Raw genomic sequence first — 26,729 nt, forward strand, 5'->3', positions numbered from 1 at the left:
AACTATCTTGCTTTGCATGTAATGAGTCTATCTCATATATTAGTTTCACCTTTTAAGTTGCATTACTGAAATGAATGAACTTTTGCACAATATTCTAATTTTTCGAGTTTCACCTGTATATTATCTTCTAACACTATATATCATATATCACAAGACAATGTATTATCTTCTAAGATTAAAACTTCATGCATGAGTTGTCTCCAAATATTGCGACAGCATGATTAACAGGATTTATACAGAAGAAACTGAACAAATATATATGGATTATGTGTTGTATATTGTTAGTACTGGTAATTATTGACTTACAGTCTGGTGATTGACATTCTAAGGTGTGACAGTAGTCAAGCAGGTCTCTGTGACTGGACCCATTTTCACGAAGTTTTTGCGGCAGTTGAAAAGTTCTCAGTGCGGCAGTTTTTGCTGGAAATGGAAAGAAATACTGGTTTCTTGCAAAAAGGTTGCAAACTGCAGTCAAATGACCACAGGGCCAGATGCCAACCACTCAAAAATGCAGTCATGGGACTAGGGAGAGGTGGTAATGTTGGAACTACAAAACTCAGTTTTTAATCCCTATTTGGGGTGTGTGTGTGTGTTACTCAGCAATCGGTTGCAAATCAAGGATTATCTATACATACACTGGTGGTAATTTGATGTATGTATAGAAAGCACTACAATTGGAAGTAGTTTTATTCTTATTGATTTATTCACCTTGCCTGAATGTTAAACAAATTGTCTGAATGTCAGAATGGTCAAACAAATGGCAACTTCAAATCTCAACAAATAAATGCTCTGTCCTACATATTGGTAAAAAAATATATCAGAAAATAAAATACAAGCTGAATAGTCAAGACCTTGTTGATGATCCAAGCTTTGTAAAGGACCTACATAGCCAAAAAGGCATTAAGAGTTGTTAACCTAATCCTACGTAGCTTTTTCTCTGGTAATATCACACTACTAACTAGAGCATACAAAACATTTGCTAGACCAATACTTGAATACAGCTCATCAGTCTGGAACCCACATTATGTATCTGATATTAGCACAGTTGAGAAAGTCTAGAAATATTTCACAAGAAGAGTTCTCCAGTCTTCTACTCGTTGTAGAATACCTTATGCCACCAGAATTTAAAATTCTAGAGCTAGAAAATCTTGAATTACACTGTCTTCGGTCTGATCTAAGTATGGTATATAAAATCATACATTGCAATGACTTATCTGTCAATGAATACTTCAGCTTCAACCATAACAACACAAGAGCACACAATAGATACAAACGCAAGGTTAACCGCACCAAACTTGATTGCAGGAAATACGACTTCAGCAACAGAGTGGTCAATGTCTGGAATACTCTACCTGACTCTGTGGTTTCTCCCCTAAACCCCAAAAACTTTAACCTTAGACTGTCTACTATTGACCTCACCCCTTTCCTAAGAGGTCTGTAGGGGGCATACATAAGTGCACCAACATGCCTACCGTCCCTGTCCTATTGTTTCTTTTATTTTTCTTATATGTACCCATTTCATGTATTCATAACTACGTATATACTTACACCTATTATCTTGTAAGTGATTGACAAATCAAAATAAATAAAATAAAAAATAAAATAACCTTGTGAGGGAAAGTTCTGGATTGACTCTTCTTGGTAGGCTAGAGGGAGAAGGGTCTGGAAGCAGGCCTTTTCTAAAACATCCCCACGTCCTATGGAAATCCATAGTTCTCCAACTGCAGATCAACTAAAATGCTATAATCCCTCCCTATAATCTTCTCTTCTTTAGGCCAAACCAACCCAATTCCTTCAAATGTTCTTCATAAAAGTTAGCATCCAAACTGCATAATATCTTCTCTCTATTCTTTTGATCCCCTTCCTGTTACTATGGTGACCAGAATCAAATGTTGGACTCTAGATGTGATCTGGAAATTATAGGGTAGAACTATCATGTTCTATAATCTTGACTCTATACCTCTGTTGAACCAAGATCTCGTTGGTTCTTTAGGCAGCTGTAACAAATTGCTAGTTTATATCTGGTATGTCAGGATGCCAGATCTTTCAGGCCATGTGTGTCACCTATTTTGTACCTATGTATCTGGTTTATCCTATTTAAGTGAAGAACCTTATATTTCTTGCAATTGAACTGCATTTTGTTATCTAGGACCATTGTTTAAGTCAGGGGTGCCAAACTGGCAGTCCGCTGGCTGGATGCCTCTTGTGCAGGCCACGCTCACCCCAGCTCCATGAATGGGGATAATGTTGCAAAACGTCACATGATGCCATGTGATGCTGCGAGTTTGACACCCATGGTTTAAGAGTATCAAGATTCTGTTGACCTTTGACCCTGAACAGTTAGCAATTTCCCCAGCTCAGCTTTGTGTTATCTGCCAATTTGATGAACATCCCTTCCACCCACACTTTTGGATCATTTATGAAAATGTTGAAGAGCACCTGAGCCCAGAATAGAACTCTGGAGTATGCGGCTAGACATGATTTTGCCAACAACTGTGAATTCATTTGGTAGTGGGGCTATACATATTTTCCCTTTGTTAGTAAAAAGAATGCCATGGTGTGCTTATGAAAAGCCTTACAAAAATCCAGGTATACTACAGCTACGACATTCCCCTGGTCTACTAATCTAAATCACTTTGTTAAAAAAAACCCCACACGATTATATGAATCATGTGACAGAGATTGTTTTCAGTGAACCAAATGAGGCTTCTAGTAACCACCTTGTTCCTTTCTAAGTATTTGCTAACCTGTATTTTCTAGATTTTTCCACTAATTTTAAACTGACTAGTCTGTAGTTTGCTGCAATCACTTCCTTTTTAAAAAAAATAGATGGAACAACAAGGCTATTGCTATTGTTGTCAGTTATGTTTTTATTATCTCATTCAAAGTCTTTTGAGCATAATTCAATACAAATGCCAATAACGAAGCAAACTAGCAAATAAAATGAATAAATAAAATAATGCAACTTGGATTCATGTATTCTCTTACCTCCCCCATTTGTTCTACCACAGAGAAGTGATTTGAAGCATTAATTCCATAACTATTTGGACCAGGCATAAATCAGGATGAGGCATTACAGCCTGATCTTGTCTTGTGTTATGAAAACATGATTTATATTTACCACAATTTGTCTCATTCCAGCAAAAAGTATTTATTTTTTTAAAAAAGAACTGTATATTTATATATTTATGGTTGTGCGGAAAGAAGAGTGTTTAATCTTAAGGTCCCTACAACATTTATTTATTTATTTATTTATTTATTTATTTATTTATCAAGCATGTACTAGATAACAAGTATAGGTATGAACATAAACATGAACAAAGGAAGTAAATACAGATAAATGGGGACAGTAAGACAGGAATGGTAAGCACGCTGGTGCACTTACGCACGCCCCCTTTAAAGACCTCTTAAGAATGGGGTGAGGTCCACGGTAGACAGTTTGAAGTTGAAGCTGTAACAACAGAAGGGTTGAGGCTGTAATAACGGAGTTGGGTAGGGTGTTCCAGGCATTGACCACTCTGTTGTTGAAGTCGTATTTTCTGTAATGGTTGTAACGGTTTACCTTGAGTTTGTATCTTTATTTAAAAAAATTTATATTTATATTTGTAATTGCTTAGTCACCTTATTTTTGAACTTGTCCCAAAAGTGCTTTTTCAGGAGGCAATGGGACTTTCTTGTTTTTTCATCCATCCTTTCATTCCCCACTATCCTGTCAGAGCTGAAGAAGCTTCTTGGATGAAAAGGAAAACATCTTCAGAAGAAGAAACAGGAAAGTCCAGTTGCCTCCTGGAAAAGCACTTTTGGGACAATCATGACCTAGATGACTGAGAATCTCTATAGAGTTTTATTTTTGTACTAGCTTATACCTTCCACTTCATTTCCAAATGATGAAAAAGTTGGAGCAGTTTTGGACAACTTTATTGTTAGCCTCAGTATCCTAATAAATTAAGGTGCTTCCTTTCACTCTATACATATAGTTTGGTAAGGTAATCTAATGCAGTGTTTCTCAGCAACTTTAAGATATGTAGAGTTCAACTCCCAGAATTCCCCCAGCCATTATGGTGGCTTGGGGTGGATTCTGGGAGTTAAACTCCACAATCTTTAAAGTTGCTAAGATTGAAAAACACAGATCTAGCGATTATATAGAAGTGGTGATTGTGTAGAATTAGTTTCCAGTTGATCATGAAGGTGACTCTAACCCAGTCATGTTCTCTTAAGTAGGGCTAAAATTAGGAGAGACTTACATCTTGAACTCAGAAAAGATGCAGTATAAATCGTAAATAAAATCTAGCTGTTTGTGGGGAATTTTTTGTTTGTAGTTCCTTTTTTTAGCAATGGAATGCAAGAAGAGCTACATGGAAACAATATAAATTTGACTGTTTTTTTCCAGCTCATGCAACTACAAAAGAGCACAATACAGATGTGAAAAAAAAATTGAATTAGATAATCATGGGGTTTTTTTTGGTAACTCTACATACCTAGTTAAAGAGTCCCCCTTCCCATCCTGCTAGGTGGGCTGTGCAGGCTTCAAAAATTATTCAGAAGAAATGCAGCAGCTTTTGCATGTGTGCAAGCACAGTGCCTGTCTGCTATTCATTAAAGCAGCCCTTTTTCAGGCTTTGAGTGAGCCTGAAAAAATGGTGCTATAACAAATCATATAATTAAATCAGTGTGTTTTTAACGTGACTTATAGAAGAACATCACATTTTTTCACGCTGTTGGGGAAACTTCAATGAATAATGCAGAACTTCTAAGCTCACACTTACATGTGATTTGTAATAATTCTTCCAAATAATTTTTGAAGTAAACACAGGCCTAAACATGATGTGACTGCTTTTAGAATCACATTTATTTGAGGGGGTGCTGAAAGTAGCTACATCTTTTTTTTAAGTACTTAGAGATCCTGAAGAAAGTTGGCTTGCTGTACATGAAACATGCATGCTAGTATTAAAGCTCTTCTTGGATTCTCTGTTTAAGTTGTCTGCCAACATTAGGTATTTTTTCATCATTTCCTCAATTAACATTTCAGCATCTTTGTTGGCAAGGCATTCATTCTATCCTCCTTCATATAGCATGCTTGAATTGTTCATCAAAACTATATATTATTATTATTATTTTAATTTTGCCACTTTATTTCTCAGACTAGGAATTTTTATGTAATTCTTTTTTTAAAAAAATCATCATCAATTGTGCTTTTCCCTGTAGCTCAGTACCTGTATTGGACAACCTTAATCCCAGTTTATAATTTTCTGTGTTTATATGGATCTCATTTTTCATGTAAAACAAAGCTCTTTCCACTGTTAGCTGCTTATAAATTGCTATGCATGCATATTTTGAATACCTGAAATAATTTTCATAATTATGATTTTTGTTAATAAGATTGATTTTTGGTTTGATTCTTCCCCCTTTTTACAATGGAATTAATAATGTTACAAAATTTCATGAAAGCCTTTGTTGTTGAATCAGAGACAAAACATGCATATCTTGCAATTTTGCTTAACTCCGCAAAAAAAGCATTGAGTGGCTTGAAAAATCAATTTCTGGGCCACTTCGTCTTTTCTACTTTATAACATATCTAAAAGCTTTTTGATCAATCTTTTTGTTTTGGGTTAGCTTCAGCAATGAGATGCTTTTCTTGTGTTTTGCTCCTCCCAAAATACAGTCTAGCTTGGAAAATCATAAGCTGTTAAGGCTGGGAAAAGAGGCTGTTTGATTTGTTTTTTTGTAGGTGAGTACATTGTTGCAGGAAACAAAGAAGCATGCTTTCTCATGCAGTTGTAAAAAGATGAGGGAATCCTTAAATAAATATTCATTACTTACAGCTACAGTTGAAGAACCAGCTTGACAAGATTCATCCGTCAATCAACTTTTAGTAGGGATTGTAAATCTCTAGACGTTTTGGCTTCAATCCAGCTGAAGTTAAAAATCTCTGAATTCCATTTTATAAAACTCAGAATGCACCCAATTGGAGATTTAATTTTTTTAATGCCAGGATGTCATTTAATGTCATTTCCTGGGTGACTTACAACACTGAAATAAGTTAAGTTAGAATAACAGTTTGAGATAACTAATGACCAGGTTCTTATTGAGATAAAAAATTTCTAACATCTGCATACCACAGTGTACTAAATACTACTCTAGTTACTTACGTAGAACTATATTCAGAGAGAGGTATGTAAAAATATTCTATTATATAAAACTCTGTCTTACAACTTAAATAATAGGGTCTAAACATGGATGTTTTGTCTTCACTATAGCTAACAGAAATACAATAACTTGCTACTTAAAAATATACTATTGTTGATGCAATATCTAGTGGAAACTAGGTCTTAGCTATACTTAATTTTAGTTAGCTTGGAGCTAATTCTATTAGACTACAAGAAAAAACTAATTAGTAATAATCACAACCTACAATTTAACTACTGAATAATTTGATATTGTTTCATTCTCTTTTAGATTATGCTTTAATGATGACTAACATGTTGAGTGTGAACCAATTTGGTACAATGGTTAGAGGTATCAGGTTAGAAACTGGGAGACTGTGAATTCCAAACTTGCCAAATCACCAAGTTATAAAGATACAATGATCTGAGGGAAAACACAACTGTTTAAACACAACACACTCCATTCTCTTCTCTAATATAGCTTTTTCCATAAAGCATTAAAAAATACTCCTTTTTCAGCCTGCACCATTTGCACAGTGCCAGAGTTCCTGAACAACAGATTGAAACTGGAATTTGAAAAGGGCTCAAATTCAAATTAAACTTGTTATAAACATCTTTGGACCTTCAGTGAATGAAAATCTGTTCCAAAGCAACCTTGGAATCCTGCCTTCCATTGAGTCTGATGCACAGTCTGCCTAGACTCAAATTAACATATTTTGATCTTTAATAATATAGTATGTTTCCCTATTTTAAGTCCTTTGTTGCGTTATTTTTACATTATTCCTGGTCAAAGTATAATATACCTTGAGTTTACTGTTACACATTCAAAAAAAAATCAATCTATCTTTTGTTCCTAAACAGTGTTCACAATATTTGCATTGTTCACAGGAGAAAGAAATCATGTGGCTCAATATTGGCAAGAAAATATGATTTTGGAGGATACTTTTTCTCAGAACTATGGTTTCTGATTATCTAGTCACCTATTTTCTAGTTATTTTGTAAGAAAGAAATTTCCTTTATTTCTTTTAATAACTTCATACAGCAATATTTATTTTTTAAAAGACATTCCAATGTTATCACACTGTTCATTATATATCATTCCATTGTTATAAGTTTTTCTTTACCGACTCTGTAAAGATTTCTTGTGATCCATTTTTTTTAAAAAAATCAGAACTTTGTAATGTACTGTATGCAAAATCTAATTGTTGACAAGCTTAAACAACTTCTTTTGAATCTTATCAAAAGCTCAGATTTGAGAACTTGTTAGTTTCAAATTGCTTTTGAAACTAAAGTACTTGGAAAAGACGCTTCTGATGCACACTGAATGCTGCCATTCAAAAACAATAAGACCACACAAGACCAATTGTAACATAATATTATTAGGTGTCAAGAACATAATTAAGTTTCATATTCTGCTAAATCATAATGAGGTTTGTTTGGTTTTTTGCTTTTCATGTTTTGTGACCTCTGCTGTTGTTTGTCAGTCATAACTAGTGGCTTAGTGCATTATATGAACCCAACAACTGTGGCTTATTTAAAACCATATTAAAAAAAATAATGGAATAATGTGATGTTTCAACCCAGCCTATGACTTCATTAAAGGTTTTTTTCTCCTACTGATGGTTTTTCTTGAATGGATTAAAAAAAACCCAGGACATTAATTTAACTTAAGTTAAATAGAGTCAATTATTAAACATATTCTGAAGAGATGAAGGGCCAGCTTCTAAAGTACTTAGGCCAATACATCAGATTGATCTTCAGGGTTTCATTCTAAGTGTGTTTATTTTATATTGTAAATGTTGCATTTGTAGAGTTTGCTCTCTTTTTGCTTGGTTAAAATCATGCTTTAAACACTATGATATGTGCATTTTCCGGAAAATTCACCCAATGACAATCATTAATTTTATATAAAAAACAGGTGAATATTTCTACAAAGATATACATAAGCATAAGAGGCCCATTCCAGTGAAAAGAGTTAAAAATTGTCTATATAATTATTTTCATTGTATTGAGAAACAGTTGCTTCAGAAAAGCAATTAATGTTAATACAGTATATGTTATTTGTCTTAGAAAAATGTGATTACGGAACATCCATTTCCTTTTGTTGTACTAATCACGATAAAACTGTAACTGTGTGTGAGGTAACTTTTATAATGATTGGGAAATTATTTTGTCAATTAATAGCATTTTAAAAATAGGCCTATAGAACCAAAGCATCCTAGTCACAGTGGATCCCCATCGTTTTTACTTGTATTAAGTCTCATAAACCATAACCATAAATGAGTCTAACAATTTTTCCTTTCTTTCCCTCTCTATCAATATCCTTTCTTCTTAATTTCAACTCTGCCTTCTCTGTTGGATAGTAACCATCCAGTGAAATAAAAAACAAAGATGAACTTGTTTATATCACTGCTGTCAGTTAAGGCTTTTCATTGAGGATTATGAACTGAATTGGTTTTATTTTGGCTGAACTAGTCTAACTGTTGTTTCAATTGACCATTATTTTGGGATAATCCATTTTTTTCACAAAGGATCAACATTACTCACTGAGGTAATGGATTCTTTTCGATGAACTTATAAAAGAGTGTGCAGCTTTCCAGTTTTCCAGTGCTTTTGACCAGGCTAGATTGTATAAGCATAGCTCATATTCAGACTATATCTACATTAGATTGCACCTTATATGGAGAATGGAATTAGGCTATAGACTTGCAAATTGAAATCTGTTAGGTACAAAAAATGTGATAGGTTTCTCCAGAGTTTGTTCTGTAATTTTCTGGGAAGGAGAAAGAAGCAAATAGTTTGTAGAAAATACACAATTTAGCTGCTGAAGTCAGACTTATTTTACTCTTGAAGCACATGTGTCTGTGTGCTTATAGGCACTCCTATCCCGATCCTAACTACCTGTAGATCTATTCAACCATTTTATGTTCCCTACCAAATTAGAGGCGAACATATATTTAATTTGTAGAATTTATTCTTAGTACAGACTTATTCTTTTAATGGTAAGTTATTGTAGATATATCCTTATATATAGATGAACAAGTACTAGCAATTAATTGCTACATTTTCAATCACATCTCTCATCTCTCACTGAAAAAATAATTCAAATGCAGTCAAGATATGATCTTCTCTTAATTGTGTCATTTGTTATTGTTAAAAGCTTTAAATGTTGTATCTTTTACAAATCAAAATGGAAAAATGGAATCAGTGATCTGGAAGAAGCAAAAAAGCTGCAGGAGTAGATCTCCATTCAGCAGGAGAAACCTTATTTCACTAAGAAAGTAGCAGAATAAACCTAATCAGAGCAATCTGTAACATTCCTCCTAAGCCTTAAAATTATTTCATATAACGATGCTACAGCCCAAGAAGCCAGAGTCAGAAAAGAAGACACTTATAAGAGAGGAAGATCTGAAATAATAATTGGCCTCAGATAGTGTAATCTCAGAAATGTTATAATAGGCCAAAGGGCCTTCCTTCACTGACATCTATATTTGTTTATTACAACAACCAATGACAGAATTCGGTGTCCAAAATCCAGGTATTACTAGGAATACCTTTCAGCATATTTTAGCTTCTTAACCAGGCTTTGGCAAATGCAAAAGGAAGAAATGTATTAAGAATAAATTTTATTGAGGAAATCACTAATTTTTACATTATTCAAAAATTATATAGATTAAAAAATATTGTAATATTGTACAATTTTTCTATAAAGAAAGGCATCCATCAAACTGACTAGATGATATAGTCTGAACCCTGTGGAGCTGCTACCTTATTTTTAAAATTTATGTTTAAATCAGCCAACCAGCTTTTAAAATACAAATTTTAAGGTAATAATAAACCAATGACTAAAGAAAATGCTTAATTCTTCTAATTTACTGAAGATCTGCCCTTAAAACTGTATTTTTCTGCCTTATATCTAAGAACAAATAATATGTTTGATTTATGCTGCAGTTTATAAAAATGAAATAAAATCCTTCCTTCCTTCCTTCCTTCCTTCCTTCCTTCCTTCCTTCCTTATCTCCTGTATGTACTGAAGGAATTGTTTGAGACCCTTTGAACTCATGTGCCATCTGTTGATTTCAGGTGTCTCAATATCATAATCACTTGAGACTTTTCATATTAGTTGGCATTCATATCTCTGGGCTGGAATGTCATTGGAATGTATGGGCTTTGCAGCTCTGTGTCTCAGTAACCAAACTCCTTGGAAAGGAAGGAAAGGTTCTTAGGCTATGAGTCTCACCCTCATTTGGTATTTACAAACAATAGGAATGCAGGGATTAACATAGTAGACTCCATTTATTACACTTGGGTGGATATAGCAATTATGTGTCTATAAAACCTGTAGTAGATTGTGCAAGAGCATTAACCTACATGATTATATGGATGAACTGCTGTTCTGCTCTAGAGACCCTGATTACTGAAGGAACCTTCAGATGTATCTCTATGAAAAAGGACAGGTTTTTTTTTTCACAAGAGCATATTATTTCAGCGCACAGCAAAGTAAGGGCATCATTTGTTTCCAACTTTATTTAGCCAGATGAATTTTATTACTGATTAGTGTATTCTTTCAATCTTGTTTAAGAGAGCTTAAATAATCTTCTTAAAACCTGCTTCATGGGTAGAAGCACAATGGGCTTTTAATTCAAGAAAGCTGTTTGTTGAAAGATGCAGTACATAAACACATATCTATCTATTCCTTATTGGTTAACTGTTGTTTCTTCTATGCCTGGGCTCCACTTTAACCACATGTTCAGTCTAGGTTTTGGAAATAAATTAAAAAGCACCTTATTGATGTTTGACAAGCAAAATGGTTCCAAAGCAGCATACAATTGGAGGGATCTCAGACTAGATTAAAAATAAGCACTTTAAAGCTATTATAATGGTTGTGTTTATATTTCTCTCTCTCTTCATTCCTTCAGAGTTATCAGGTTTCGCAAGCGTTAAGAAAAATGTCTTGTTCTGCCAGGATTTGGAAGCATTCCAGTTTAAGCAAGAGCTTTTCCTCCCCTTGCCTATACCTCTCTCCCTCTTCTAGATAGGGACACTTCCCCTCCCCCTGCCAGGTCTTTAATGGAGTTGGGCCAGGTTGCAGGAGTGTCTTTTTGAAAGGAAGTCACTCATTCTCTAAATTTGTGAACCCTGATAGGTTTATCAAGTCAGAATATGTCTGCTTTGAGGTGTACAGGTCAAAGGCATTATGCCAGAGACATGGGATTACATGACAGATTACTTAAAAAAATTATTTGCCTTCTAACAATGGTCATCACCATGGTAATCTGGCATTTTCTCATGTGGGCTGAAGCAGCCCTATCAATGTGAAAAGAAATCATGGCTCTAAACTCTTTCTTCTTAAGTGTTGAGATCTTGTTGATCCTCCCCTTCATAAATATTTGGTTTGCTTTAATTAAAATGTAGATTGAAAACTCACATCTGAAAAAGTCCTGTCGCTTACAATCAACCACTTAACTTTCTCCTTTGAGACAAAGGACATTCATAGGGGGTTTGCACTTCTACAGGTTCTCTTTTACAGCATAGCATGTGTAGATCATGGCTTCACTTTGTCATATGCATATATACACACACACACACACACACACACACACACACACATATATATATATATATGTTTTCATATATATATATATATATGTTTTCATATATATATATATATATATATATATATATATATATATATATTTATATTATATATTTATATATTTATATATTTATATATTTATATATTTATATATTTATATATATTCATATTCTGATCCATATATATATATGGATCTTTGGTTATTCGGGTTTTCTCCTGCATAAAATTGGAAGTATTATTTTGGCGACGTTTCGACGAAATCTCATTCGTCATCTTCAGGCTTGTGTCTTCAGCTTTGTGCTTCTTGGAGTAATGTGAGCTTGCAGCTGTTTTTTCTTTTAACTGCCAGTGGGAGTGCAGCTTGACTGGGTGGGGGGTTGGCTGTGTTCTGATTGGCTGGGGGTGTGTTCTGTTCAGGTGGGGGCTTGGCTGTGTTCAGATTAGTCTTAGTTGTCGGGGGATTTGAGCTGGTGAGCTGTGATCCTGTTTGGCTTCGCGTTCGTGGTCGTGCCACATCTTCATGTTGGGCATCAGTTCACTTCATGTATGGGTTGGAAGGGTTTGAAGTGGGTAGTGATGCAGCTGCAGTATGGCTTCTGGTCTGTGCTAAAGGGCTGTCTGACAAATTGAGGAACAAAAAGCACAAATACAAAAAATGGAAAGAGGGAAATGTAACCAAAACAGAATACCAGCAAATAACCTGAATCTTCAAGGATGGAGTCAGGAAAGCTAAGGCCAAGAATTAACAAAGACTTGCAACAATGCCAAAAATAACAAAAAATAATTATTTCAATATGTAAGGAATAAGAAGAAAATCAAGGAAGTGATAGATCCGCTAATGGGAAAAGATGGTAAGAAGGTGAAGAACATCAGGGAGAAAGCAGAACTAATTCCTTCTTTGTATCTATTTTCACACAAAAGGAAAAAATAATCCAACTTCTCAAAAACAGCACTGTGGGAGACAGAATAGGAAAGCAGGTTGAAATAGATAAGAAATTAGTAAGAGAGCACCTTTCCACTTTAGATGAGTTCAAATCAACAGGAACTAGATGATTTACCTCCCAGGATACTGAAGGAGTTGGCAGATGTGATCTTGGAATCACTGAACAGAATCTTTCAGAGTCCTGAAATTGGGGAATTGCCAGAGAACTGGAAATGACCTGATGTGGTTCCAATTCTCAAAAAAAGGAAAAAAGAAGAATCAGAAAATTTCAAAATCTTCACAATAATAACTATGAGAGGGATCTAAGTGTCTTAGTGGACCACCAATTAAGTATGAGCCATCAATGTTCTGCAGCTGCCAAAAAAAGCCAACACAGTCTAGGCTGCCTCAACAGAGGGATAGCATGAAGATTACAAGAAGTGATAGAACTGCTTTACATTGCACTAGTAAGGCCACACTGGAATAATACTTCACCCAGTTCTGGTCATCATGATACAAAAAAGATGCGGAGATCTAGAAAGAGCAACAAAGATGATAAGGGGTTTTTGAAGCTAAGTGGTATGATGAACAGTTAGGGACAATAGGTATATCTAGCCTCAGGAAGAGAAGGATTAGGAGTGACATGATAGCTGCCTTCCAGTACTTGAGGGCCTAACAGAGAAGAGGGTGTTGAGTTACTCTCCAAGGCACTGAGAGAAGGACTGGAAGATATGGGTGAAAGTTTGTTAAAGAGAGATCCAACCTGGAACTAAGAAGTTTCCTGACAGTAAGAACAATTAACCAAAGTAACAGCTTGCCTCCCAGAGTTGTGGATCTTTCGTCACTGGAGGTTTTCAGAAAACGATTGGACGTAATTTTCAAATCAGTGACAAATAGTGATACACTTACACATATTGAATCTGTTCCCTTCTTCCATTGTTCCATCTCAAAGACCTTATTAGGTGACTGTTTGTAATCTTCCAGAAGCAGCAGAAAAAATATTGCATACAGGTCCAGCATAAACTGAGGATCTCACAGCAAAGGTTAAAAAAAAAAAAACTGGCTCCCAGCACCACTAGAACTACCTGCCTTTAGTAAGCTTCCAACTCATGAACATTGTGGAAAATGTTTTACAAAGGATACTGAATTAGGGAAGGCATATAGGGTGGGTCCAGTAATGCATCTGCACAGAAGGGGAGTAACTTACTTAAAGATCACACAAACAAAAAAAGCAAAAGTGTTACTGTAAAGAAAGAGGAGACTTTGGTATCTAACTGGTGAAATATCTTTACCAGAAGATATTTCCTTTATCTTTCCATTGCTGCTCCTCCTTAGATACTTTTTCACCTGTCAGATTTAATTATTAGGTCCCTTAGGCTTGCAACATGCCAAACTTGACATAGATTGATTTAATGGATTGGAAGTAAAAGTACTAAACAGCATACTCTGTGTATCTAACCTACAGGTTAACAGCGTTATTCTAGCAACTTCACAGGTGCAAATAATTAGGAGTGCTATTTCTACCATCTGCCTGTAATATCTGACAATGTGAACAGTAGGAAGCATTGCTAACTGTAAAATTGTAGTTCTAACTAGATTGAAAGTCACGATAGTTGTTATTCGTTTTTCGTATATACTGCTTTTGCTCTATGCAGAAGGATGAAAACAGCTGTGATATAAATCAGTACAAAAGAAAAAACAAAATAAAAATCATACAGTAACTAGTTAAAGAGGTAAAACATCTTTTAAAATGCAGAGAAAATAGTTCCCAACATAATGTGTTTGCGAGAACAATGCAGGAGAAAGTCGCTTCCCATGTAATTAAGTTGGCTTCTATAACAGAAATATTTAAGTAGACCTTTCCAAATGATCTTACTGCCATGGCAACTTCAACATGAGAAATATGGTCCTCAAAACAGTTAGGCCTGAAGGCATTTTGTATTTTGCCTACTGTATTAGATTGTGCCTAGAAAATAGTTGGCAACCATTGAACATTCTTCTGCATGGTCCAATATTATGCACTTGCTAGCAGCTAGCAACTGCTCTATTTTGCACCATTGAAGCTTCCAGACTCTTTTCAGGGCAACTTCACAGTGAGTTCATTGTGGCAGTCAATCAATCTTCCATTATTTCAACAAGGCATGGGTAAATGGCAGATCCAACTGGATCAGGAACATAGTTTATGTAATAGGCATTATTGTGCAACCCAGCTCTCTGTTGTTCCTTGAGGAGTTAGAGACAGATTGAAGTTCAAGGAACTTCATTTGCTTGTTGTTTTAGAACAGTGGTAGTCAACCTGGTCCCTACCGCCCACCAGTGGGCGTTCCAGCTTTCATGGTGGGTGGTAGAGGTTTTGTCCCCTACTTTATAAATCACCATTACTGTGGAACCGGTGGGCAGTTAGAAAATTTTACTAACAGAGATACAAAAGTGGGCGGTAGGTATAAAAAGGTTGACTACTCCTGTTTTAGAAGTTCAAGTCTTACTTGCTTGTTGTTTTAGGAGAGTACAACTGCATCTAGAACAGGCTGAATTCTAATCTGTTCTTCTGCTAGTTAAGGACCTTTCCATGTCATTTCTGTTTACCCTGTTAAAATCCAAGTTGAGAACAGAGCCCAAGAACACCGCAGAAGCAATGTTTATAAAAACTGAGCCTGTCACATGATCCAGGAAAATTCTATGGGCAATGTTATAAGAAGCTACCATCATAGGGAAGAGAAGTTTGGAAATTAGGAAATTAGCTAGTTTGTGCTGGAAGGCTTAAAGTGGTGATAAGTGATGGGACAAAAAAAATGAGGTTCCTGAACTAGAAATAGCTGCTTTGTTTTTTTTTCTTGCATTCCCACTTTTCTTTACCTGGGTTTTAAAAAAATGAAAACAAAGGTCTCTTACCTCTGCTACTAGAATGACTCCATTTTTTATTCAAAAAAGTGCCTAAAGCTATTTTAAAAAATAAGCAGCTTTGCTCTCATTTCAGCCTGTGAGTAACAGTTATGAAGACTGTATAGCACCTTGTTTGGGGAATTATAAGAACTTTTCTTGTGTAGAGCCTAGGGCTTAATTATGTAATTATGTCTCTTGGGTAGATTATATATTTCTTCTCATAATTATGTCTACCCAACAGACTGGAAGGACTCCAAGATTTCCGTTTTCTGGGATAAAAATGGTTTGGCTAAGTTTTGTTGCTTTTAAAATAAAAACAACCTTGAATTGTATAACTCAGCTGGAGGGTTGAATATGAAAGCCAAACAAGAGAGCAAAGCAGCACTTATTTTCACAATTAAACATTTATATTAATATAGAAATTTTTAGTGCGGAGTTGGGTTTTTTTCCTGACTTCTTTCTGAAATCCTGTTGTAGAAGCACTAATTTACTCTTTGTAGATGATTTATGATACTCTTATTTTCCCTTTCAGAATAAAACTAGATGGTTGTTTTGGAGCTGAATCCTATCAACATATTGCCTGAAATTTAAATTAAAAGATAAATTGCCCTGCAGTGATGCAACAGAAATAACTTCACTCCATTGCAATAGAGCCACTGTTGCAAAGAATCCATGCTTAATTCTTACTTACTTACTTTACACTGTGGACAGAAATTCTTTAAAAATCAATTATAATAAATAATTTGATCCTGTGTCTTACTCAGAAATAAGTTCATTGTGAATTATTCTTAATATGTGTTATTAGCAGAGGTGGTATTCAGCAGGTTCTGACTAGTTCTGGAGAACCAGTAGTGGAAATTTTGAGAATTTCAGAGAACTGGTAGCAGAAATTTTGAGTAGTTTGGAATACCGCCTCTGACTGGCCCTGTCCCCATCTATTCTCTGCCTCCTGAGTCCCAGCTGATTGGTTGGGTCTTCTTTTGTTGCCCTGCACAGGAGAACGGAGCTGGAAAGCAGGTTAGTGGGGTAGGGAGAGAATGGGATTTTATAGTATCCTTCCCTTGCCATGCCCTCCAAGCCCACAGAACCTGTAGCAAAAATGTTTGAATCCCACCACTGGTTATTAGACATTATAATTTGTGTTATAAGACAATAATATGTCTTAATATGTGTTATAAACGCACTTGTCCTACTATATATGTAGGACAAGTGCATTTATAACATACATAGAGACACATAAACACCAGTGGTGGTATTCAGCTGGTTCACAACGGATCAGGCGAACTGGTAGCAAGAATTCAGCATGGGTCACCAAATCGGTAGTAAGTTCTGGCTGGCCATGGCCCCCACCCAGTCACCCTCCCGCCTCAGCCCGCCCACCTGCCTGACATTCACCCAAGGTATTTCTTTTTTTCCCCTCCCGACAATCAGCTGTAGATAAGATCAGCTGTGTCGGGATTCCCCTTGCTGAGGCCCAGGAAGGCAAAAAATGGAGGGAGGAGCTCATCCCCCCCTCCATTATTTGCCTTCCAGAGCCCCAGAGAAGCCTTAGGGGAGCAAAAACACCTCCCCCAGAGGCTTCTCTGAGGCTAGGAAACTCCCAAAACAGAGCTTGGAGGAGTGCTGCATGCCGCTCCATCCTCTGTTCCTTTTCTTCCAGAGCCCCAGCGGAGCCTTAGGGGAGCAAAAATCCCCCCCCAAAGGCTCCTCTGTGGCTAAGAAGCTCCCCAAAACAGGTAGGGGCTGTAAAAAAAGCCACGCCCACCCAGTCACATGGCCATGCCCACCAAGCCATGCCCGCAGAACTGGTAGTAAAAGTTTTTGAATACCACCACTGACAAACACCATACATATACATACACACACTCACACACAAATATTCCCTAAATCTAATGGGGCATGTGTATAAGATTGCTGTTCCTTTTTCATCAGTTAATCTGTGCAGGAGACAATTTTGTATGGACCTTTTTATTTTGGTCAGAAAACAGAATCAGGCTTGGCTTCCCTCATAATCCACTGGATCATGTAAATTGGATGAAGTTAATTTTAGGTTTCATGTTTTAGTTTAGTCCCTAAGCAGAAAAGTGTGGAAGGAAGGGAGGGAGGGAGAGAGGAATTTTCCCCTCATTACTTGCTTACATTGCAGTTAGGTGAAAAGAACTGATTGCAAATTTTTACTAATGCTGGAGGAGGCAGTGGAGGTCAGAGGCAGAAATGATCAGCCAATAGGATCAACTATCAGGTCCCTCTCTAGAAATTCTTCTGCCAAATAAGAACACTATCCTTTGGAACATTTACTTATTGTTGTGTATTTACTAATCCAGTGTTCTTGAATTTCTTTTCCTTACATTTGTGTGATTTCTTTGCTACTACATGTAATTCCTCATTTGAGAAGCACAATTAGCAATAGGTTTCTGTAGTTAAGCAAACTGCCTATGTCTTAGTCTTGCATCTTGAAGTTCTTCACTCTTGCAAAATCTAAAACAGCCGGTACCACAGTACATATTACATATTACAATGCTGGACACATTTAAGTTTTAAAGAATTACAATTGCAAAATACAACTGCAAAAAAAGTCTTCACTACTGTATGTGTAACAAATGGAATAAGGGGTATGCTATAGCTGACCATAAAAACATTTGGGATTTCCGTAAAATGTCATGTGGAAAACTTGAATCCATAGCTAACATAATAATCCTAATATAATAATACATAACATCCTAATATGCTGATGGGGCATTCTACGCTGGAGAGAGCATTCTATCTTGTCTTCTGCTCTCTTGGTTTTTAGTCCTTGTTTTACTTAATTTTTCCTAATTCTAATCATTTTGCATTACCTTTTTATCATTTTGTAAGTTGCTCAGTCACTGCCATAATGAAATGGGTGATATATAAATGTAATAAATAATAAACAAATGCTAAAGAAATATAACTATGGGAAATTTCTACCCATGTAAAGCCAAAACAATGAGTGAAGCATTCTGTAAACACCTGAAAGAATCCATATGATTTATGATAAATTCCTAATTTCTAGAAGTGCAGACAACCCTGTTTCTTGCTGGTAAAATTGTCAGGAATCTATAATGCTTTTTCAACAATGTTTTAAAAACATTTGTACCTTCTGATGTAAATACTAATTGCTTACCCCATTATGAATTTATCACCTCCAAAATTTCCTCAATAAAATATATCCTAAGTCTTGTCTTCATCACACTGTGCAGCTTTTTACACTTAGATAATAGCAAACTTACTTTGCCATTGCATCTTTTGGTCTTTTCTTTAACTGTTGCCAAATTAGATTTGAACCATGTGTTTAGCATATGTATTGTACAGGAAGACATTATCCCAAGCAAAAAAAAAAAAAAAACCCAAACCTTCTAGCTTTCTGGGTGTCATTGTCATCCCTAGTTTAATTATGTCTTCATCGTTCATCTTTTACAGGCTATCTTTTCAAAAGTTTTTTTTTAATCTATCTGTCTATTTGAGAAAAATGTACAATTCTACATTTTTAACATTGCTTTCCTATGGATTTAAATTGTTATACAAGAGAGAGAGAGATAAACAATAGAATGTAACTTTATAATATTAATTATATTAATGCATTTAATGCTAATTAACATTTTATTTAATCACATCTTTAAATTGAAGAGACTATAATTGCAAATAAAAATTAGTATTTATTTTAGCCTCACTTTAATTGTTTTTGTAAATAAACTCAAGGCAACAAACATAATTAATACTCCTTTCTCCTTTTATTTTCCCCATAACAACCACCCTGAGAGAGACTGGCCCAGCTCTATAGAGAAAGAGCAATAATCATTCTATAGAAATAAGATATGTAACATAATTAAATTAGGTTTCAGATTAAATTAATCAAATTAATCAATCTTCTATTATTTCATTAAAACTTTACTAACTATATAATTCTACCTTTTCACCATTTGCTATACTTAAGTTTTTAGAGTATCATTATAAATCATTGTATATAGGTAGTCCTTGACTTATCGACCAGAACTGAGCTTGGAGTTTAGGCTTAATTTAAAGACCATTTTTGTGATACTCATTAAGGAATCAGGTGATCATAAGTCAGAATGCAACTTATCCAATGCATGTTTTTTCCTTGGAAAGTGGCAAAAAGAAATCGCAAAATGCATTCACATAACTCAGGGTGTCAAACACCTGAAATGCAATCTCATAACTATGAGAGTGGTGTTGCAGTCAAAACTTCAAGGATGGGTCTTAAGTAACTTTTTAAAAAAATGTGACATAACTTCAAACAGTTAAGTGACAGTTCAGAAGTTGAGGACTGTCTATATGCATGTGAGGGGAAAATAAGTTATTTTGATTTATTTGTGAGGTTTCTTCAAATAACAAGCTGTATTAATTGGCTGCCTTAATTTTTCTGCATGAATACATTTCCTAAACATTTGATTCTATATTAGCTCTTAATATCAATATAAGCAACAGATACTCTGAAACTATATTATCTTACATAGAACGGACTGTAAACAATAGTTTTAATATTGAGTCAATGCAATTCAGAGGACATAGCTAATTTCAGGCATCAGTACCTTTATTTTGGATTTTGCTATCCAGATTACATGATGCAGGTATGAAAAAAGACAACCCTTGTACAAATTGCACAGATCAATACTTTTGCCATACATTGTTCTCCAATAGGAAAAGCATTATGACTTCAAAATGGTCTTACTTATTTATGTCCTATCTTTTATAAATGATTTCCTGAAAATTTCCCACTGGAATATGTCCTTATCTGGTCTGTCTTTAGTCCACAAAATCATATGTTGCAATGGGACAGGAAGATTGCTGAGAAGCTAAATCAGGTTTTTCTTTTGTTTTTTGTTTGCATAGGATAGACATTTATATTTGAATAACATTTAGTTTTAATAACTAAATTCCAGGCAGTATATTCCAGGACTATTCAACAATTGTAGTTTTGGGGTTAGTATCCAGCTGAGATGTTTTGTTGAATCAGACATTCTCCATTTTTGATGCTTTTTACATTGTTATCTTGCTTCTTAGCAAGGTATCACCTAGCGGAAGTGCTTGCACTTGCAAAAAATTATAGTTAGCATTACTCATGTTTGATTGCATTCATAAATTGATTTATCGTACTTTTCCTATTGGCAATGCATTTTAAAAAGTATTTAAAAATTATACAAGTAGTAAATTCATACAAGTAGTGCTAGCAGTCTTATTAGAAACTGTTATTAATATTATAGTACAGACAGTCCTCACTTACTGACCACAATTGTGACTGGCAACTCATTTGATAAGCAATGCAATTGCTTAGCCATAAAGTGAAAGATCGATGTGATCATGCCTGACTTATATGATCAATACTGACAGTGGTCATGAAAAAAAAATCACCCACAATCATTAAGCACAATGTTATGTGACCACTTATGACTTCCTACCAGCTTTCTCATTGAAGGTCTCAAATGGTGATTATGTGACCTGAGAAAGATGTGTCCATCATAAATGTGTGCTGGTTGCCAAGCACCCAAATTGCCATCATGTGATTGTGGGGGCATTGCAAAGGCCGCAAATTCAAGGACCAGTCATCAATCTCCTTTTTTTCAGTATTGTCATAACTAGAACAGTTGCTGAACAAGCAGTTGGTAAGCAAGGACTAGCTGTTTTTGCAGGATTGCTTAACTGATGATTCAGGAAATGAAGTTAAAAGCTTTACAGTAGAATAATTCTTCAGTTCAGGTACATATGGGGAGAATCAAGGCCATTGAGAACCTAGTAGACCTTTGGTTCAGTGAAGTCTTTTGCTAAAAGTGATTTCAAGTAGCAAGTGCAAATAAAAATGCAGCAAAATAAGTTTTTTTTAAATGAAGGAGCATAAAGAACAACCTGATGTCTGCCAAAATACAATTAAAAAACAAACCGAAGAGGCAAACTTCCCCATCCCCACCTCAAAGCCCAGTGACAATTAAATATGATGAATATTTACAAACGGTTGGATTTCTGTCAGAAAGAAAAAAATGGCGTGGAAGGGAAGAGGGGCAAGTCAGAGTCGGGTAAGAATGTAACAATACTGGTTCCTAATTGGCAGTAGCCCTTAATAGAAGAATACCTGCACTAGTCGAGGATAAATGATAACATGTTGTTGAACATCTGATTTGACACTTCTTAAATCTGATATATTACTACGGTGTTTAACAACTATTCCAAAACAAAAATAAAAGCCAAAATATTATTTTTAACACATCCAGAGGAGAATAGAAAATAGCTTGGTAGAAAGGTATCAACTGCATTTGCTCAGCTCAGTTTACCCTATAGAAAACCTCAGTACAGGTGGTGAGACCAATGAATTCTAAAAGGGAAATATTAAATGTATCTCACCATGTAGTAATATATAAAAGAGACAAACCTGGAGCCTTACACACAGTAATTTGGAAGAAGTCTCCCATTAACTTAATTTTGAACTATTATGGATAGCGACTGATTTATTTACACAAACATAGAAACAGAACATAGAAACAGAAATTGTAACTGGGTTTTGGAGTGGGGATGGGGATGGGTAAGCTTGCCTCTTCAGTTTGTTTTTTAATTGTATTTTGGCAGACATCAGGTTGTTCTTTGTGTTCCTTTATAAAAAACTTATTTTACTGCATTTTTATTTGCACTTGCTACTTGAAACAACAGAAAACTAGAAGTTGAAATGAGACTAAGAGGACAGTCCACAGATAAGATTTTAAAAAGTCAAGATGGCAACAGTGACTATCCAATCAAAGTCTTGTCCTTTTCTTCAGTCTGTGCAATGTGATATGCATAAAAAAAGGGCGGCAAAAGTTTAATCATACAGATAGAGCTTACATCTTGATATTTTGACCCTACAGCCCCCACACAGAGATGCTTCTGACTGTAATAAACGACAGATTTTAAAATACTTCCTTCAACAATGCACATCTTCTCCTTCTCCTTCAAAGGGCCTAGATCAGTAATTATTATTAATATATATACATATACATATACATATACACATACACACACACACACACACACACATATATATATATAAAAACATTTCTTTAACACCACAAGTTTTAACCAGATTGGGAATTTTCAGTCTTTCTCTGTCAGTCTATTTCTCTGTGGAATACTGTTATTTACCCAATTTTTCTGAGGCCTCATTATTAGCCAGTGCTGTCTATAGATGCTCCTCAGTCAGGACATCATCATTGAAGAAAAGCTTTATATTTTATAAAATTCCTGCTTTTAAATAGTCAGCTGTATTGCTCTGATATAAATTGCTATGAAGACTGCAGTGATTTGTTCTATGCCTGGATAGCAATACAAGTGCTTTCCTTGTACCAATGCTAGAGTGGGTGAAATAGTCCATACTTTGGTCCCTGCACCAGCTACAGATTGCATCTAAATTTTCTTTGGTCTCACAATAATAAATAAAGCACTTTAATAGTACTTGTCATGCTAACCACCCTTTTATTTTATGATTTGCTGTTTCCAGGGCACAGACAGAAGCTTGATGACTCTAAACCTAGTTTGTTCTCTGAACGTCTCAGTGATTTAGGGCGCATTCCTCATTCCAGTATGAGAGTAGGGGTCCCGACACAGAGCCCACGGCCCCCCTTGAACTCTGCACCAAGCCCTTTTAATCCACAAGGACAGAGTCAGATTACAGGTAAGAGACAGAGCCATGGGCTTGTATAGACCATGGTAATCACTGATTGTAGGTCTTCTGTTGCTTCAAACTGGAGAAGGATGTTGCCAAATAAAAGCATAAACAAATGTAAATTACCTGGGATAGTTTTTATTTTTTGTAGTATTGATTACTGGGACCTTTTAGATTATTCTTTCTGATTTGAAATCAACATTAAAAGACATAATAAAAACTAAAAAAAAAGTTCATCCTTGGGATAACGTTCATGTATTCATAAAATATATTTGACTATTCCAGTGGGATATATTTATTTAGGATAATTTGCATAGCAGAGTAACTTTCCTCAAATATTACTTTAACACATGTATCCAATGTACAATGCCGAGAGTCACTCTGGATAGTAAGATAGGTGGCATTTAAATTTAATAAATAAAATTATCCCAATGTCCAATTATAAACCACAATTATGAATCAGCCAGCATTTAAAAGTTATAGACATTTCATCAGTTTGCAAGCCAGAATGGATTTCATTGTCTGAAACATTATGTACAGAAGTAAGGAAATTCTAAAGAAATTGATGGTTCCTTAAAAAAGGAGATAAACTTAATAAGTAGTTGTTTAAAGTTTAAAGTTCACAATTTTCACTGTCTTCCATTTAATTATATCTAGCTTATTGAGTAGACCCAAACTACATTATTTCCACTGTACCGATTACTTGTGAAAAATAGGTTTTAGAACTATCTAAAAGTTACCTTTTGTGTAACTTGTATCTGTTTGCAGATCAAGTCAATTTTCTTTGAAGAAGTTTGAAGGCTATTTGAACCCCAGGCAATCAACTTTCACTGTAACCTATTCATATATTTCTTATTTGTAGGGCATTTATAATGTCAGTGATAGAATCTGCATTCCTGGTTTTCCCAACATTATTCTCCTACAACTCTACATCATGGCATTCTGTAGTGAGCACAAAAGTTTTAACTAGGGTTGCCATAACCTGGACATCTGAGTTTTAAAAATGTGTGTCTGTGTTTGTGTGTATGTATGTAGCTAGATAGAGGTAGAGATGGTAGTGTTGTAGATGTGTATGGTTCAGTTCCAATATTCATACATTTTCCTGCAGTAAACAACTCAATAATAAAATACATTAAAATATAAGTAAAAAAAAACAAAAGGGGTTATTAAAAATGTACATTTATCTTCTCAGGGTAACATTTTACACTGTGAAGGTGAGGTCACCTGGAAAGTCTTTTCTCATACATTCATCAACCACTGTTGAAACAAGGAGAAGTGCTTCTCTACCAGTTTTTGATCTTCAAAGAATTCTAAGCTTTTGCATCACTAATGACTTGAATTCTGATTAGAATTTAAAATGAAAACTAATGTAGCCCTTGCAAGTATACAGTGTGATCTGTAAGTGTGTACCCAACATCCTCCGGGCATCTTTAAATCATGAACCTGATTCTTCCAGGAGATCACCTCCCCATTTAAGGCAGGTTGAAGTCCTTCTAGAATCTGTACATCTCTGGACCAAAAACATTCCAGTATCAGCTAGAGTAAGTTTCAGTTTAACCAGCTTCTAGAGTTGTGGTATTAAAAAGTTACTTGGATTCTACTACTACATGCTTGTTCTGCGTATTTCTTCTTTATTTAAGAATGTAAGAATTTTACTGGATAAGGACAATAATTATTCAGTGACTAACCAGATGAAGATATAAGAGGATAATTGTCCTCTTCCACTTTTGCATCTTAGAAACTGATATTTAAACAGTATGCTCTAAAAGATAGTTTACAATCATCCAAACTGGTGATCATTAAAAGACCAGTTCTCCATATATTCACCAGTCCCATGGAAAAACTCTCTAAATTGCTGTTCCTTACCTAATTTCATTCCATCAATCCACAATACAGCATGGTTTTGAGGAAAGAAGTATATCTGTTTATATCCTTTCATCTAATCACAGAGGATATTTCTGAGGTTTAACAGTGAGAAAGGAAGAAAAAAATATTTCTATCCCTATTTTCTATACTGTATTCATATCCTACTATCAAGTCTTCTGATGCCTATTTTCACATAAACTAAAAAAAAAAAGTTTTCCAAGAAACTACTCTAGATCCTTAGCTGCTTTGTCAGTCCTTTTTCTGTACATTTTCCAGCAATTCCCATCCTAAGGACTCCAGATATGGAATATACCTTTTTAGCAGAGTCACAAACCATGGTTATATATCATGGAGCTTTTCATCTTAAGATTCCCTTCCTGACAAGCCAGCTTCTATATTACTAATTGTGTGAAGTTTGGATTTGTAGAATTCATATACATTATTTTCCACTTGCTTACATTAAATAATACTTATTTTGCAGTTTACCATTGACAGTCTTGACCATGCTATTGATTCATTTACAATCTTGGCCATTGATGTAGAACATTTTTTAAGGAATCTCTCCAATGCTGATTAATGTCAAACCCACTTTACGTATCACTTCAAGGTGAAAATTGCTCATTATTTCTTAGTTTTGTTTTCCTATTTTGTAGCCAACTCATAACCCATGACAACATACATCTCCACAGGTTTCGATGAGGGACTTCTAAAAGGTTTTATGAACTATGTAAATGCCAAAAGGTGCAACTTTTAGTATCCTAGTCTAAATATCTGCACATGTTTAGCTATAAATACATAGTTTATTCTTAGTAGGTATTATTTTTACTAGCCGTATTTATTTATTTAATAAAACTATATTAAAAATGAAGACAAGTTTCTTGACTTCAAGTGATGATTGTTTCATTTCATCACAAAGTTAATGTCTTACAAGTTTTGCAATGTACCAATATACCTTGTTCCTTTTTAATTTTATTTTTTTGGTAGAAAATCTCCTGCTAGCCTGGGGTTAGCAGCATACTGCATTTTATTTTATTTTATTCTATAGATCAACAGCAGTACATTAAAATCTTGTAACCAATAGTTGTTTATCTGAATGGTATCAAAAACATAACCCTAGGAATTCACTATCAATTCAGGCTAGCTAAACAGTAGCAGTAAATAAATCCCATCCAGATTAGATGACAGAGGTCATGCTACTTGGCAAAAGAGAGCAATTTGTATTGTAAAGAATTCCTATTCTCTGTTGAAATACTCATTGGCTTTCTGGGATAGTGATGATTTCCACTACAATCTGAAATTTTTATTTTAGTTCTGACTGTGTTGTTTTTTGTGTTCCGTGCTGAAAATTCAGTGGGCGAGGCAATCAGAAAGGAAGAATATGAGCAGACTGAATACAATGCACTGTTAGGCACTCAATGTGATTTACTTGTAGAAAAGAAAAAAAATACTTCACTTTATAGTATAATAAAAGTACTCCTTTCAATAAAATTATCTGCAGTCAGGTTAAAACATTCCACTGCACCCAGGCTAATTTTACAGTACTTCTCTGTGATGATAGGGTAATTGTACCAAAACCAAACCTTTCTTATCTTTATAATAAGTTCTCAACTGTTTAGTTTAGTAGAGGGGTGG

At 35.0% G+C, this 26,729-nt stretch overlaps 1 protein-coding gene across 9 annotated transcripts in view; it reads left to right on the forward strand.

Annotated features, from left to right (window-relative positions):
* Positions 1-26,729, forward strand: part of RUNX2 (RUNX family transcription factor 2) — a 248,287-nt gene that overhangs the window by 104,916 nt on the left and 116,642 nt on the right. For 6 of the 9 annotated variants that reach the window (XM_087919386.1, XM_026707830.2, XM_087919391.1 and 3 more), the window contains one exon: positions 23,067-23,240. The exons of the other annotated variants lie outside the window; for them this stretch is intronic. In XM_087919386.1, coding sequence (XP_087775512.1) covers positions 23,067-23,240 — 174 coding nt within the window. The remainder of the gene's footprint in view (positions 1-23,066; positions 23,241-26,729) is intronic. 9 annotated transcript variants of the gene reach the window in all.

The sequence above is a fragment of the Pseudonaja textilis genome, chromosome 1, assembly GCF_049901715.1.
Source record: "Pseudonaja textilis isolate UNSWEBS1 chromosome 1, rPseTex1.2, whole genome shotgun sequence".
NCBI lineage: Eukaryota > Metazoa > Chordata > Lepidosauria > Squamata > Elapidae > Pseudonaja > Pseudonaja textilis.